Source organism: Lycium ferocissimum, chromosome 6 (assembly GCF_029784015.1).
Source record: "Lycium ferocissimum isolate CSIRO_LF1 chromosome 6, AGI_CSIRO_Lferr_CH_V1, whole genome shotgun sequence".
NCBI lineage: Eukaryota > Viridiplantae > Streptophyta > Magnoliopsida > Solanales > Solanaceae > Lycium > Lycium ferocissimum.
Window position 1 is genome coordinate 49,524,428 of NC_081347.1, and position 17,474 is coordinate 49,541,901.

General features: G+C 36.7%; 2 protein-coding genes across 2 annotated transcripts; one reads left to right on the forward strand and one right to left on the reverse strand.

The window, feature by feature from the left end:
* Positions 1-1,139: 1,139 nt before the first annotated feature.
* On the forward strand, positions 1,140-7,168 carry LOC132059760 (potassium transporter 6-like). Its single transcript, XM_059452533.1, has 8 exons — positions 1,140-1,533; positions 2,004-2,478; positions 2,820-2,873; positions 3,985-4,245; positions 4,343-4,395; positions 4,963-5,086; positions 5,164-5,418; positions 6,040-7,168. The coding sequence occupies exons 1-8, from the start codon at positions 1,495-1,497 to the stop codon at positions 7,065-7,067; spliced, it is 2,289 nt and encodes a 762-aa protein (XP_059308516.1). The 5' UTR covers positions 1,140-1,494; the 3' UTR covers positions 7,068-7,168.
* A 9,216-nt stretch (positions 7,169-16,384) lies between these two features.
* Positions 16,385-17,017, reverse strand: LOC132061361 (uncharacterized). The gene has a single exon (XM_059454196.1). It carries the CDS (start codon positions 17,015-17,017, stop codon positions 16,385-16,387), a length of 633 nt encoding a protein of 210 aa, XP_059310179.1.
* Between the last annotated feature and the right edge of the window lie 457 nt (positions 17,018-17,474).

The window sequence follows — 17,474 nt, forward strand, 5'->3', positions numbered from 1 at the left end:
GTAGGATAATGAGTCTTTAATTATCTTGTAGATCTTTCATTGTTGACCAGCAACGCCTTTTCAAATCTTATGAATGAGGTGAGTCGGGTAAATACAAGATGTTTAATAAATGTTATCCTCTTAAATTTCAAATTACGTAAATAAAAATTTATTTGGTTATTTGTTGATTATATTGTTAAGTACATCATTTCGAACAATAGTTAAGCTAACTTCTGCTGAGACTTCCCGAAAAAGATTTATTCTGAATCCGGATTAAGCTAAGATCTTTAGATTTCATCATTCATGAGTCATGACACGAAACTTCTATTAAAATCAACTGTAATACTAATATACTTCAACCAAGTGTCACAGTAAAAGTTAAACGAGTAGTTATCGAAGTGTCCTTTTTGAAATCAAAATCATTTTGTGAAGTCAAGAAATCATTTTTGCCAAACATAATTTAGCAATTAAGTCAATGTAATAACATTATTTCGTCATGTAAATGAATGTTGCAACTATTTTAATGTTTAACGCTATATTAAATAATTTATTTCTTTTGTAATTTATTGACACGTGCAACGCACGTAAGCTAAAACTAGTATAAATAAATACACTTAATGATTTTAGGTCAGAGGCCTTAGTCAAACAAAGAGTACTTGATCCAATGAGTAGTTATATTTCAGAAGCATTTATTACTTTTCCCCCCTCAAAGTCACCTTACCCTTCTTAGTGGACATGTTAATGAAGTAGGATACCTAAGAAAGAGATACGTATATGATAGTCTAAAGACATGTAATATACAGTAGATACTAGATCCTAAATCCGTGCATCTCCAGTAACAACTTGCGTGAAATCCCATCTAAATACTATGTATTCATAAAACACATTGCTTACATGACGTAAAAAAGTCAACTTAGCTTAAATACAGAATTCACTGAAATAATTAAAAAAGTTCGAAAGATCAACAAAAGAATCTATAATTGGACTATATGTCTGCCTAGCATATTAGCATAACAACACACGTAAACATCTTTGCCCTCTGCTTCAGCCAAGTGTACTTAAGTCACCCAAAAGCAACAAACCAAGAAATTTAAAAACAAAAAAAAGACTGATTTTCAGTAAACTTACTTCCAAACGCAAACTTCTAATTAAAAAGTCATCAACTATAGAACTATATATATCACTTTCTTGTTTCTTTGGTTTCTTTCAGAAAATATTATTTTTGTCTTACGAGAATAGTACAATTTTCTTTTTACATCAATTTCTGTGCGGCTTTTCGTGTTTGTGCACATTCTAAAGAGTTGTCCAACTGTCTTTTTTTGCATATTTGTGCCAAAGTGGATTACTACCAATCAACCATCACTTTCTATGTATGTTATATACATCTTGTTAACTTTCTGAGAAGGTGTTACAATATTTGCTTCAAGTTTTATTCTTGCAACGTAAATGGGGTTTGGTTAAAATTGGTGATTTTGTTATAGAAATGGTATCTTTACCAATTTGAAAGGACCTGCCATGGATCTTGAAGCAAGCTTTTATCATAATCGTGTAAAGGTGAGTATTTTTACGTGTTAATGTTTAGTTCTTTGGTGGCTTAGATCATAAAAAAGCTGAAATAAGCTACAGAATTCGTCACTAATCCGTCGCTAAATTGTTCGTAGCTAATTTTTTTTAATTTTTAATGATAATCTACGGATTTTGTTGTTTAGCTGCAAATTTGCCGATTGCTAATTCCTGTTTCTTCAGTTGTTCCATATAAAAAGTGTTGTTGATTATCCGCTGCTAGTTCATTTAAAAGTGAGTCTTTTTACGTGTTAATGTAGTTCTTTGAGTGGTTTAGATAATAAGAAAGCTGGAATTAGCTACGAAGTTCTTCACCAATCTGTCGCTAAATTGCTCGTAGCTAACAGAATTCTTCGAATTAGCGATGTATTTTGTTATTTAGCTACAAAATTTATTCATTTCTAATTCCTGTTTGTTAGTACTTCCATATAAAAAGTGTTGTTGACTTTTTGGGGTTGCAGAAAGAATCTTGGAGGACAATCTTGACATTGGCATATCAAAGTTTGGGAGTTGTTTATGGGGATTTAAGTACCTCACCACTCTATGTGTTTAAGAGTACTTTTGCTGAAGACATTTTACACTCAGAGACAAATGAAGAAATATATGGTGTCTTGTCATTTGTATTTTGGACGTTGACTTTGGTTCCTCTATTGAAGTATGTTTTCATTGTGCTTAAAGCTGATGATAATGGTGAAGGAGGTACATTTGCTCTTTATTCACTCCTATGTAGACATGCTAAATTGAATCCATTGCCTAGTTTCCAAGTAGCAGATGATCAAGAATTGTCAACCTACAAGAAGGATATAAGTACTTTTGGTGCAAAAGTTAAATCAACTCTGGAGAGATATAGAGTATTACAGAGATTTCTGCTTTTATTGGCTCTTATTGGAGCTTGTATGGTAATAGGTGATGGTATTCTGACACCTGCTATTTCAGGTATGCTACTGCTTTCTGGTTTGTTGGTTGTAACCTCAAAAATTTGATGCTCGTTCGGTTTCAATTTGTTTGTCTTAGCTTGGATCGGCACAAAGTTAAAGAAAGTAAAGGAGACTTTTGAATCTCGTGGTCTTAAACTAAAGATATTTATAATGTACCAAAATGCCCTTTAATCTTGTGGTTTTAAACATGCCATGTGGGATGTTGGAATTAAAGAGTTGCCAAATTAGGAAAGAGACATTCTTTTTTAAACAAACTAAAAAAGAAAGTAAGACAAACAAATTGAGACGGAGAGAGTATTAGTTTCTGAAAGCTTACATTTTCTTGGGGATTATCTGCAGTTTTCTCAGCAGTTTCTGGTGTTGAACTCTCTTTGGCGAAAGAACATCACAAATGTAAGATTCGTAACCTTGATGTGTGAGATTTTTCTGGTATATGCAGTTTTATTCTGTGCTTAAACTCAAAAGAAAATTTGACATCATGGCCAACAATGGACGCGTTTGGTCTTTGAAATTAGATAGCTCACTGCTACATTTGTAGGTGGAACTTGGCACACCTTGAAAGTTCAAACTGTTACATTTTCATGTGTAAACACACCTTGAGGATTTTGATCTCGTTCGACCATAATAGAATAGGAGTTGAAGATTAGAAGCTGGTATAATTTTCATAGGACTTGTAATTAGTCATATGGACTCAGACTTGAAGGCACATAAGGGACCATTCTTCCTATCATCAAATTGCAAGCTATAAACAAAGAAGTCATCAAGTAATAGATGAAGAGCTATTGCTGTCCCATTTCCTTTATGATGAATGGGAAAGTTGGACTCTTCTGGTGCTTTTGTGTTCTATAAGATTGGGCCGTTGTCACACCCAAGCAGACAAACGTGATCTCCACAATTATTTGTTAGCCAAGCCAAATTTTGGTGTTGTTAAACCATAGGAAGGCTCGTCTTAAATGAATATATAAAAGAAATCTAGTGGCTGAGAAACTAAAATGAAAAGGTGACATCCTCACGACTCACGTGGGATGGTGGAGGCTATTTTATTATAACTAATAATAATATTGAAGAATGGTTCTTCTATTTATAGGTGGTGATTGTCATTTAGACCTCACTGAATTTCATTGGTTAGAAATATCTCTGGATGGTATAATGGAAAATGTTAAAGTACAAGTTAAAATTGAGCACTGATTTGTCAGTCATTTTGTGCTTAGGCGTGTTTACCTCAGTGTTGTGGTAGTTATGGTTGCTTGCTCCCCCTTGATGGGGATTTATGCTAGTTGCATTTATAATAGTGAGATAGAACTGATCTCTGAGGTACTCATTTTATCAGCTTGATATCTCGAGAGGAGTTCTAATATTTGACAAATTTTAGAGAATGGGGATTAGTTCACTGCTTATTTATTGTATTCCCAATCATATTAAGGATTTCTAATAGAATTGAATTCTTAATACCTCCACCCAAAATGACTTGCTATCCTTTCTCCTATTATATGAAATTTTGCAGATGTGGAAGTTCCAGTTGCTTGTATTGTACTGATAGCCTTGTTTGCCCTTCAACATTATGGCACCCACAGGGTTGGATTTCTGTTTGCACCTGTTGTCGTGGCATGGCTTCTGTGTATCAGTGCTATAGGTGTATATAATATACTACACTGGAACCCTCATGTGTATCGAGCACTGTCTCCTTATTACATGTACAAATTCCTGAAGAAAACTCAAACAAGAGGCTGGATGTCCTTGGGAGGAATCCTTTTGTGCATAACAGGCAACTACGTAGCTGTGTCTCTTAAATGAATAGATATCTATTACTTCTCTCAGTATTATGATAATATGATCACTTAGTACTAAACTCATTCTTTCAGGTTCAGAAGCAATGTTTGCTGATCTTGGGCACTTCTCCCAGTTGTCAATAAAGGTATGTGTTTATCAATCGTTGATATGTTAAGAGTTTGCCCTGATTTTCCTACCTTATTTGGATTTTACTATAATTGATTTTTACTTTTCCCAAAAGGAAAATATAAATCTTTCATATTTGGGCAACCCCTTTCTTAGGGGAAAAGGCTTTGTGCTTCTATAAATTGACTATCCTTCCTTCCCACAAGAACACAATAGCATCCTCAATGTAGCCACTAAAGAGTCTTGTTTAGGGGGAGATTATTCACTTCTCTATATAATTTTATGCTTTTTCTTATATTAGGCTTCTCATATGTAGGTCAATTGGCCAAACCACAACGTATTAAAATATTATGCATCTTTTACTATACTTTTCCTTTGTTTCCGATTTGTCATCGGTCAATGTTTGCAATTGTTAGCTTCCGCATAGCACCCTGATTATTTCAATCCCAACAATATAGGCGTCCTGTTCTTTCAACTGTGATAGAGCTTTAAGGTCTTTGCTGATGGAATTTGACTAGTTCACATATGCACTCAACTCTAACAGTGAGGCCGTACCATTGTCTAAGAGACTAGTTCCCTTGTGCAGATTGCTTTTACCTCCATAATTTATCCGTCACTTATTCTTGCATACATGGGGCAAGCTGCTTATCTGTCGCGTCATCATGTTATGGAGAGTGACTATCAGATTGGCTTCTATGTTTCTGTACCTGGTATGTTCACTTTTACTAAGAGAATGATAGATTCGGCAAATTCAGCTAATGATTGACATCTCAGACTATTGCTTCAGAGAAATTAAGATGGCCGGTTCTGGTGATTGCTGTACTGGCTGCAGTAGTTGGGAGCCAAGCCATTATCACTGGAACCTTTTCAATTATTAAGCAATGCTCCGCTCTCGGATGCTTCCCAAGAGTCAAAATACTTCATACATCGTCAACAATACATGGTCAGATTTACATCCCGGAGATAAACTGGACCTTAATGCTACTATGCCTGGCTGTTACTATTGGTTTCAGAGACACCAAAAGGATGGGAAATGCTGCAGGTATGGATATAATCTTATTCAACAAGGATAGTAAAAATCTTTTGGGTGGAAACCCTTTTATCCTGCTTTGATTCAGTTGAAAACTTCAAATGCCTTCTGTTTTTAATGGGATAATTACATTTTTGGACCACTCAAATGAATAAGAGTCAGAAAATGTATAGGCTCTGTATATTAAGTATCAATATACATATACTATACATATTGTATACATAAATATACATATGATATACACAATCAGTGTATATGCCTTGTATATTTTGCTAGCGTCCGTAATTAATTTTGGCCGATGGGCCAAAAATGAAAAAAGCCCTTTTTTAATTGGAGTCACTCAGGGTTTACTATTAAAGTTTATTATCCCTTCTCAGTGTTCTTTGCGCTTGATACAATCATACAGCTAAGTGAAATTTATTGCACTGTATTTCAAGGACCCAGGGACTTGGCCCCGTTTTCATGTTTCATTGTGCTCTGATTTCTCCGTATGTGCATAAATACTCATTTATTTATAAATTTTTTTACTCGTTTGTGAAGTGGTCAAAGATATCGTAGACGAGCATCATTTTAAAATGTCTAGGCTGGTTGAACTTCATTACTGAGCTCATCACAAAATTCTCTTTACATCAGGTTTGGCAATCATAACTGTCATGCTGGTTACCACTTGCTTGATGTCACTGGTAATTGTTTTGTGCTGGCACCAGAGTGTTCTCCTTGCAATCTGCTTTGTGATCTTTTTTGGGTCAATTGAGGCTTTATATTTCTCTGCTTCTTTGATTAAATTTTTGGAAGGAGCATGGGTGCCTATTGCCATGGCTTTTGTTTTCATGATAGTAATGTGCATTTGGCACTATGGTTCACTGAAAAAATATGAATTTGATGTTCATAATAAGGTCTCAGTTGACTGGCTACTTCAACTATGCCCTAGCCTAGGCATTGTAAGGGTCCGTGGCATTGGTGTCATACACACTGACGTTGTGTCCGGAATCCCAGCAATCTTCTCACACTTTGTTACCAATCTTCCAGCATTCCACCAGGTCTTGGTTTTCGTTTGTGTCAAATTTGTCCCTACTCCTCACATTAGACACGAGGAACGGTTCCTTGTTGGATATGTTGGCCCTAGAGAGTGCCACGTCTATAGGTGCATTGTTAGATATGGTTATCGCGATGCTCACAAGGATGATTCCCAGTTTGAGGATGATCTTGTATGTAGCATAGCTGAGTTTATACGGACGGGAAATAAGGATTTGGGGGACATGACTGTTGTTGGAACCCCTTCAACTCAAGCATCTACAGTTGAACTCCGTGAGGACGATGAAGTGAAAAGTGACTCGGTTGGAACATCGGAACTTAGAGAAATACATGCTTCACCGATAACGAAGCCAAAAAAGAGGGTAAAGTTTGTCATACCAGAAACTCCGAAGATTGACAGAGGGGCCCACGAGGAGTTGCGGGTACTGATGGAAGCTAGGGAAGCAGGAATAGCTTACATATTGGGGCATTACTATGTGCAAGCTAAACAAGGATCTAGCTTATTCAGGAAAGTAATTATAAATTATGGTTATGAGTTTCTTAGAAGGAATAGTAGAGCAATCACTTATGCATTAACTGTACCTCATGCTTCTACTTTAGAGGTAGGAATGGTCTACCATATATGATTTTGGGTATAGAGGAGACAACCAAATACTTTAATGAAATGTGTACATATATGTTTGTAGTTTTCTGTAAGAATACAAGAAAAGTGTTAATGTTATTATGATAGAGAATGAGAAATGTCTACCATATTGTTAGCCAGTGCTATGAGCAAATGTAAGGCTAGGTGGATCTTATATTCTTATCTATGTTGTTGTACTTTTCAAAATTACAGTCAGGTGCATGTCGGATACTCTAAAAGCAGTACATTTTTGGAGAATTCAATACGGGTCTGACAACATTTTTAGTGAGTCCAACTAACTTAGATTCTTATCAATTATAATACATGTATACAATCACATCACAAGGGTTTGTAGCACCGATTATGGGCGCTTTCTTAGGAGTGAGTTTAAAATATATATATATATATATGAGTTTAACTTACGAGGTTATTCTTGGCCTATGATCGGCAAATTTCAGTTTCATAGATCATATTGTCTCACTTGCGAATATATAATAAAAGTATAGTTTTTTTTTTTTTTTTCTAAAGTATTGTAAACATACTACGTATGTAATGCTAATTTCATATGACAAAATGCATATTACGAAACAAAGATAGATACTTTGTACAGCAAAAATTGTTGTGACAGTGCTAATCATCGACAAGGTCTTTTTCTTAGAATAATTTCAATAATATACAATCCAGCATAAAATATTACATCCACATAGCCATATTTTTAATTTACATCCGCATAGCCAACTTTGTTTTGCAACAGTGTTTATATGCACGATATACAACATTATATACTTACTGTAGACAATGTATTAACCTTGCGTAAAAGTGTATAATAATGTATAAGAGGGTCATTTCGGGTAAGACAAGAAATATGGGCCATTTCGGATAAATATTTTCTCCAAATAGACATAGAGTGTTATTTTTCCTCTTTTTTTTTTTTTTTTTTTGAGCGATAGGGATTTTATTGATGAATTTCATAAAACAAATTGAAGTTATTAGTAAAAGAGACAGCACAATAACCATCATCGAATGCTTTTAATCGGTGACAACTATCTTGTCTACAACCACATTATACTAGCATTTTGAAAAAATTATTATTTCCTGTAGTGTTTTGGCCTAGTGCCATATAAGAAAACAATTCTTACAATACTTTTGACAAGTGAAGTATTGATTCAAACATCTGGCGATGGAATGTTATTATCCGTAGACGAAACATTAAATTGTTTTATATACCTTTCCTGACCTCTGGTATAACTACGATGCATGAACAACTTTTTTTTTGGTCAGAAAAAGTACTGAAGGACATTTTGAGCATTTTAATATTATAATAAGTATATTAAAGTGGCTATTCAAGAACCTCAATGCTGCATTTACCATCATACGATTGTGGCCATTAAAAAGGATGATGTGGTCTTAATTTTCTTTGTAACTTACCTCGCCATTGTCATATTAATTCATCCACATTCTTCCTCTTTTATTTCTTGCAACTCATGTCATAATTCTTCCATTATCTACCTACATTATTACCCCACTCTCTCACTATTCATTTCAAGAATGAATCTCTTTATCTATAAATAGAAGTCATTCTTAGATTTTGGTGAGTAGAGAAAAATATAGAGTGCATGAAAACACAGGTGGCTCAACGATATCTATGGCCTAAAGCCAAATCTTTGTAACAGGCCTTAAATTTATTTAATAAAATTTTATATAGTTTTATTCTAATTCTTTCTCTTTGTTTTGTAAAGACGGTATATGGATCATCTTATACCTACCTATATTAATATTCTCTGTTATATGCTACCTTCGACCATTAGAGATATTTAGTAAACTCTATCCACTCAAATTTAAATGAATATTTGTATAAGAAACATATATTGGTTGTTACGATAATATATTTATAAATTCACACAATCTAAGAATCTCAATTTTGTACCACTAAGTAGATGTCAAAGTAATTTCATACATTTGGAATAATTCAATCTATTTTGAAGTAAAAAAAGGTTTAATCCACTATTTATAAGAAATACTCAACTCTACAAGAGACTTCATCTTTTTAAAATTATCAAAGTCGTCATCAAATTGTTCATTTTTATATATCGCATAACATTTATTACTCTCTAACTCATGCGAAGATGTTTGGCTAGGAACAAAATGAAGATTAAAGAACGATTCTTGAAAATTGTGATCCAAAATAAGTTATAGAAATGTTGTAGCTATAAATCATCTCATAAGTTAAAACGAAAAGTTTAAAATTAGATTTTTCTCAAATATGAAAAATGTCATTCTTAAAAGAAATATAAAATTTAGTCTCTTTTATTCAATAATTTTATAATATACTCCTATAAATAAAATTTTGGGGCCCTCAATTTGTTGGGGGGGGGGGGGGGCTAAAGCAATTGCTTTAGTGGCTTCCCCCTGAAGCCGGCCCCGCATGAAAAGTGAGTTAAAAAAAAAAAGTTTTATTTAGTTGAAGGAAGGTGTTCTTTTGGTGGAGCTTTGGACTCAACATCTTGTGCAGAGTTTGTTGAGTTACATGACATGATCGGGCTGTTGTATCCTGGAGGGGACAAGTCAGGAAGATTACTGCTGGACCAGTAAAGATTTGCAGCAGTGGGCTTGAATCTCCTTAAAGAGAGCGAGATATCCACGCCTCAACTTGAAGATACTTTTATTTCTTCATATTATTTTTCAATTGTAATTGTATTTTCAATTGTATTATCACCAACAATTTTAAGCATATTCAATGGCTACAATTGAAAAATCTGCGGATGTCAAAGTGGGAGATCCTAAAAAGTCATTTTGGTTCAACGGTACTCATTTCAAGAGATGGAAGGGTAAAGTACTTTTCTACTTAAGTCTCTCAATGTTTCTTATGTGTTAACTGAGAAGAGTCCAAAAAAAGTAGACAACTCTTCCATGAATGATGAAGAACTTATTTCACTTCAAGAAAAAGTTAAAAAATACGATGAGGATTCATACAAGTGTCGGTATTATCTACTTAATTGTCTATCTAATAATTTTTATGATTATTACGATAGAACTTACTCTAGTGCGAAGAAAATTTGGAAAGCATTGCAGAGTAAATATGATACCGAGGAGGTTGGAGCGAAAAATATGCTGCTAGTAGATTTTTTCATTTCCAAATGGTCGACAACAAATCAGTGGTAAACCAAGCTCAAGATATTATAATGATCGTTGGAGAGCTCAGGTCCGAGAAGAATTGGAGATAACCTTGTTATTTGTGGCATAATAGATAAACTTCCACCTGCATGGAAGGAATTTAAAAAACTATGCGCCACAAACAAAAAGAAACTACACTTGAGACGTTGATTATGCGAAATCCGCATGGAAGAAGATGCAAGGGGTCAAGATGCACTTTTGCAACCGGAAGAGAGCATCTTGCATCTCGTCACAAACAAGGTAAATGTAATTACTTCAAATAATGTTGCTCCTAATGTTCACAAAATTACTTCTTTGAAACCTAAGAAGAAATCATTCAAGAAAAATCATGGTAGACCTCCCGAGAAAAATAATTTGGGTAATAACCAAGCACAAAATCAACTAGTACAAAATGGAGGACCATGCTTTGTCTGTGGCAAGAGTGAGCATATTGCTCGATTTTGCAAGTTTCGGAACCGTGGTTGTTTACCCCAAAAAAGGTAAAGTTAAATTCTTTAGTGGTTTAATGGATACCTGAATTGATTTGTTATAAGCAAGTAGAAAATAATGACAGTATAATAATGAATCAGATAAATATAAGATAAAAAACGATAAATAAGCTTGGGCCGAATGAGCTTCGGAGAGAGTCCTTTGATAAGTTTTTCTCCGGTGGAACACTTAGCCTTGAAGATTGAATATTAATACGGAACAAAAGAATAACAATAGAACAATTTTGCTTTGGAATAGAGACTGAATTATATAAATGAGTATAGGATATTGTATTTCGATCCCCTTACATTGAGCTTTTAGGCTCTTTTTATAGTTGGAAAGCATCAGTTTTGAGCTGTAAATCTATCCTAGTAATAAGCACTAATAATCAATAAATGCTATTGTTAATGTAGAAACGTAACGTCAGCTTTGAATGTGAACCGGTTATGTAATGTTAATTCTTCTTAATGACCTGTACCAACTGCTTCGATTGATATGATCCGGCTCCATACAGGGTCGCTTCTCCCAATCCAATCAATCGTCACTGCACTATTCAACTTCACCTGTCACGTGTTCCTCTCTCATCATGCCACGTGTCAAGCTATATTTTTTCATGTATACAGATAGTCCCCCTACTTCCTTGTCGAAAAAAGTGAGGCCGGGGAGTGGATTTGAAACGTTACCTAGAACACCCTTCCTTTACGGCGGGAAAACGAATTGTTCAGATGGTTCATTCAAAAACAGCTGTCAAATCAGGATTCAATGCTCCCACTGCGGAACGTCGGCGACCCTTCAGTCATGACGATTAATATAAAGTTGTAGTTTATAAAAAGAAGTGCCCCTTAGAATTCCGATCGATTCATCTTCCCTTGTTGTGTATAAATAAGGAAATTGGCCAAACCCAAATTCAATCAGATCTTTTCTTTATTTATTCGTAAACTTCCTTGAAAACCCTTCTTATTTTCATCACTTCCTTTATTGTTTTTCCTTGAAAAGATTCCTCCATGTCTGCCTCATCATCTCACCCTTCTCCCAATCAATCTTCTCATGATAACATTCCATCTCCTGAACGTCATTCTGGGAAAGCTCCAATCTCACCCATAAGTCAAGAGATTGATCTTAATTCTCATGCCGCCGATGTTCTCCCCTCTGGGTTCAAATACCACGAGGATTTTAGCGCCGTTGACCATTATCAATCAGTTGAAGAAATTGGTTCCTTCATAACCGCTGACATTATTCCCAAGGTTCGTGAGGATTTCAACTTCACCCCAGAAGTTAATAGTCTTTGTCGTTAACCCCGAAACAAGATGAACCACCACATTGAGGGTTTTTCTATGGTTTACACCTATACATTTGCGATAGGTTTCAAACTCTCCATTCCCGAGATCATTGAAGACTTCTGCCGTCGATACCAGGTTTGAATAGGTCAAGTTGCTCCCCAGGTTTGGCGCTTAATCTATTGTATCCAACTTCTGGCCGACCAAGCCGGAATTGCATTTTCTCTCGATCATCTGAGGCACCGGTATTCTTCTAGGGTTTTTCGAGGAGGATTAGTGCACTTATTTCCTCATGGAAGACGCACCCTGATCATCCGAGAGGATAATTTTGACCGAGGATGGCTTCATAGGTTCGTGATGATCCGAACCATCCTACTTTATCGTTCTTCACCCGAACCGTTTCTGGAAACGTGGAATAATAATCGTAAGTACTTTACAGGGATAATTTTTTGTTATATTATAAGTGTATTCCTCATTTTGTTCAAGACCCTATTTTGCATCCCCACTCTTTTTTCAGCCGCTCCTGTTGAACCGGGGCTTTAGAAGGAATTTCGAATGGGTAGTCGCTCTCCTATGTGCCTCTCCCAATGTGACCCGATCGGAGAATTATGACCTCCAACTGGTGGAGGGGAACAAATCACGGTGAGCAAAGCTAAATTTTATTAACTACGTATAACTTCATGCCTCTTCTCTTCTTTTCACTCATCTGTTTCATGTAGGCCTTCCTGTGAGAAAGTCTACTACCCCAAGAGTCCCTACTCGAATAGTAGCTTTGTCAAACATTGTTAACGCTTCTTTCTCCAGATGAAACGTACGCCAAAAGAAGCATCCACGTCTCATCCATTATGAATTAGCTCCAGAGTGCGGACCAGTCGTAGGCATATTGAAGCATAAAGTAAAGCTCAACATGATGCTCATCACAGGGTGGTTTATATTGATAACGACGATGAGCAGCAACAGGCAGGTGATCCTAGGGATCTCTTGCCCAATGGCTCCAGCAAAGCCTTCGGGGAACCCAAGGTTCATCCCACCGAAATTTGTTCGAAAAACCCTGATGTCACCACTTGTGAACCATCACAAAGGAGCGTTGCTCCACCGTTGAGGCTGGAACTTCGGGCTCATCCCCACATCCCAAACTTCCAGTTGTCAGCTTGGAATCTTCACTTTCTCACCTATCCAATTTATTCCTTCAGGTATTCATTCTCCGTTTCCTACAAATTTCTTTACAAGTCCCCTGTGTCTCTAGTTCATCTTTTGATTACCCTTTTTCTAGGGTCATGTGGCTGCTACTTCCACTGCTGACCTTGCATGGACCATTGCTCCTTCCCGTGGTGAAATGAAACTTCAAGAAGATAATGACCGCCTGAGGGTCGAAGTAGAGAGGCTCCAAGCTGCAGTTCGAGATTCTGATTCTCTCCTGGCCTATTTACGAGTGCGCTTGGAAGATGTAAATAATTCTCTAAGAAATCGGGAGGAATTTCTTCAAATTCCGACTTCATCCCGTGTTGGTCTTCAGAACAAAGCAGCTAGGTTAGAGAATGATTTGGACAACGCTCAGAGCCAACTCGCTAATGTTGAAGTTTCTAAGGATCGCCTCCAAGCCCGATGCCAAAAATTACAACTCCGTCGTGATTTGGCCATCTTAGAAATTCGGAGAAATACACTTAAAGAGGCTAGTGCACATGATTTTGACCTTCCCACATCATTGCTTTAGGTGGAAATTGACTTGGAAATTGCTGAACTCGTTGTCGAAGATATCTAGGCCACCGAGGAAATGATTTGGGGAGTGAGGATTCTGACCCTTCACCTGCTGCAAGAGCTGCTCCAGACACTTAGCCCTTGTATTTACTCTTAACTTTTGTAGTAGAGTCGTTGTTATAAGCTCCCCTCCCCCCCCCCCCCCCCCCCTTTTATTTGGACAATAGTTTACTTTTGTGAAATTTTACCAAGTTTTGAATTTTAACCTGGGGGGACCATGGGACCAGGCATGCCGGTCCCTTTCGCGGGTTTATAATATGATGGGGTCGGTTTTTTCGATCTTTGGACGTATCCTCAGTTTTTAATGAATGACGTGATTTTGTATCTTTTAACAGAGACATTTTCATCAACCTTGAAATTTCTTTGCTTTCGGGCTTTCATTATCACTCTCTCCTTTTTTTATTTTTCACTTTAGCTACATTCATTCCTACTGGCACTTCTACCAAAATCTCACACCAACCATAATAGAAATTGAAGGTGATGTTGCCGGGTAGCAGCCAAAGAAGAGAACGTTTTAAGTAATTCAGTTATAGAGGAGTGGATCTTGATGCTCTTCTTGATATGTGTACTGATGAACTTCTTAAGCTCTTCTCTGCTCGTCCTCGCAGAAAGCTTCAGAGGGATTTGAAGAAGAAGCCCATGGCTTATCTTCCAGTCACTGCAACTTTGATAAGAACAGTGGATGCTCTGAATAGTGATTTGTTCGAGACTACTAATTTGCTGCAATTTTTTTGTTGCTGATCTTATCTAAGGCTTTTGTCGCACCTTTGATCTTTTAAAAAGTGTATTCTCAACTTCCAGTCATTTATTAATTATGACTTCTCTGAAACACTGTTTCTTTATTGTAAAAACATAATGTTTGACCGAGCAAGCATCCTTTAAGTTTTATTCCTATGGTAGCTATTTTCTACCTTAGTGTATCAACAAAACAAGTTGCACTAAAAAAAAGGTTTGAACATACAAGACTTACCCAGTTGCAGGGGCGGAGCCAACCCTTTGGGTGTGGGTTCGGCCGAACCCAGTAGCTTTTGTCCGAACCATATATTTGTATTACAAAAAATTCAAATATGTACAAATGATTAATTAAGAACCCAGTAACTTTAAAGAATTAGAACCCCGAAACCCACAAGCTTCGGATCCTGGCTCCACCTCTGCCCGGTTGCCTTGTTTCAGAAGATAAATAAGAACTTCCAACTTATTTTTGACATTAAGAATGACTTCTAATCTTCAGTTATTTTAATTTGATGGAGCCTTCATTCCAAACTTTAAATACACATGTGTGTCCCTTCTTTTTATTTAGGTGAATAGCTTTCGTATGCTTATTTTGAATAATTTTATCCGGGCCATATTCTCCCGAACGCTTAAGTATTGCCATTGGGGTTAAATGCTTCCGAATGGATAATCAATTTATTCGGGTTTAAGTACCTCCAAAACTATACATTTGCTATATTGGTCGGTGATTATCCTTCTGACTAAATTTTTTTTTTATGAATAACGCCTTATAGTTATGCTAATTAATTAGACGTCTCCAATTCATTTGGGCATTCTTGCTTAAGTATAAGCTTCTAATTTGTGTTTCATTCAAATATATATACAACTCTCAATCATAATATATTTGAAGAGAAAGAGTCTATTTGACTGATAAATTTCTCTTTTTGTTGTACATTGAACTATCGGGAGTAAGTTAACCAAATTACCCAGATTTTTGGGCTAATCGGCTCAAAGCTTGGCCAACAGTCCCCAGTACTACAATATTAAGCTTAATACAAATGTTCCAGCTCTTTGACTTGAAAGTTGTTGCTCCAAATGACCCTTTCTTCGCCAGTCCCCCAATATCTTGTTAGGGATCATCTTCTCGACTTAATACCACTTCAACAATCTCTGATGCTCTGCTGCCCTTAGCAATCGACCACTCCAATTACTCATTCAAAGTAACACGTTTCATGAAAGTCTTGCACGAAAAACCATTTTTTCTTTTTTAGCGATAAAAACCGGTCGAAGGGAAAAAGAGTGCATCATGTGTTTTCAAAATTCACCCGGTAACCTCCATGTGCTTTTCCCTACTTCATTTTCCTCGTCGGAAACCATCTTTTACTACATCAAATGTTAGAATTAAAAAAAAAAAAAAAAAAAAAAAAAAAAAAAAAAAAACTTACTCAAAATAATAGCATACCTTGAACAGCTCTGCTTTTCACCACATGATGCAAACTTCCTCTTCAGCAAAACTTTTCATAAGTTTTTCAGGATCCTATTACCGCCTTTTGCTTCGGGATTCTTTCTAATTTACCTTCTGAATTTAACCCATATGCATTACCTGGTCAAGTAATTCTTGTTCACCCTTTTTTTTTTTACTCTATAATTATTTTAACACTGGACCTTCCATTCACCATAAACAGTTCCCGGGATGCACTCAAATCCATCCGGTGTCGAAAACTCTACATGTTTGCGCAATTTTGAAAGTACCGCCTCTGTATCTCGAATCCATGGCTTGCCCAAAGTAACTTTACACTCCATGCTTCCGTTTATAACATAAAACAATGTATTATGCTCCCCACCTCCTGTTACAACAGATAGCTCTATCAATCCCTTCACTATTCTGTTCGCTCCAACCAATCCACCGGATATTTTTATGAGTGGCTCGAGCTCACCCATCATTGACAACTGTTCGATGACCCCCCCCCCCCCTCTGAATGACGTTGGCTGAAATTCTTGGATCGACCACAACATCTGTAATCCTATGATGATTAATCATAGCAGAAATGACCAGAGCATCGGAGCGAGGTGAGGTCTCATTTGCTTTCTTATCAGCAACTGGCAATACATAATTCTGCTCAAGACTCTGGGTTCTTTGGTGGTACGCCCCTGACAACTCATCCCTTTTGATAGGGAGAGGCGGCTCAGTGTTCATGGGTTCATCAATTATCATGTTAATCATATGACACGGCTCAACCTGAACCTCTTGCTTGATCGGATCTCTATTTCTTCCATAGTTATCCTTGGCCTGACCAGTCAAGAATTCTCTTAAATGATCATCTTTCAAAAGTCGTGCAACCTCATCCCTGAGGTGTCGACAATCGGTGGTCCGGTGCATATAAGTTCCATGATAATCGCAAAATAAGCTCAAATCTCTCTGACTGGGATTTGATCGCATCGATTTGGGCCGTTTCGTACTTTCAATTTTACTTATAGCCGCCACCAACTCAGCTAAGTCAATATTGAAATTATATTTCGACAACCTCAAATTTTCAATATTGCTTGTAACTGAATCAACTGTCATGGATTTGGATTGCAATTCTCGTCTACTTTGGGCCAGATCACCTTTTTGTCAGGAATTGGTCTCACGAATTGATTGTTACAGCTCCGTTCCTGTCTAGAACGGAACCTCTCTTGGTGTCCATATGGTTGATACCTTTCTTTTCCAAACCTGGACTGAGAATCAGTATTTCTCCTGGGTGTATCTTGATTCCGATTCCGGCAAGCTGATCTAGCTGGTAACCCAAACTGATCATCTTTCACTCGAATCTTTGATTTTTACCTATTGTGAACATCCGCCCATGTTGCGGCGGGGAATTCCAATATGTTTTCTTTCAATTTCAATGAGGCGCTTGAACTTTTAGGGTTCAACCCCTTGGTGACAGCTGGTAGCAGCATACGTTCCTTTTGGAATCTTATGACAAATTCCCGAAGCAATTCTGCGTCGTCTTGGGCTATATTAAATATATCCGCTTTTCTTG

Coding starts and splice junctions, on each gene's coding strand:
- LOC132059760 (XM_059452533.1), top strand. CDS start 1,495: ATGGATCTTGAAGCAAGCTTTTATCATAATCGTGTAAAG. Junction 2,479..2,819: donor TCTGACACCTGCTATTTCAG/GTATGCTACTGC, acceptor GATTATCTGCAG/TTTTCTCAGCAGTTTCTGGT. Junction 5,087..5,163: donor CTTCTATGTTTCTGTACCTG/GTATGTTCACTT, acceptor CTATTGCTTCAG/AGAAATTAAGATGGCCGGTT.
- LOC132061361 (XM_059454196.1), bottom strand. CDS start 17,017: ATGACAGTTGATTCAGTTACAAGCAATATTGAAAATTTGAGGTTGTCG.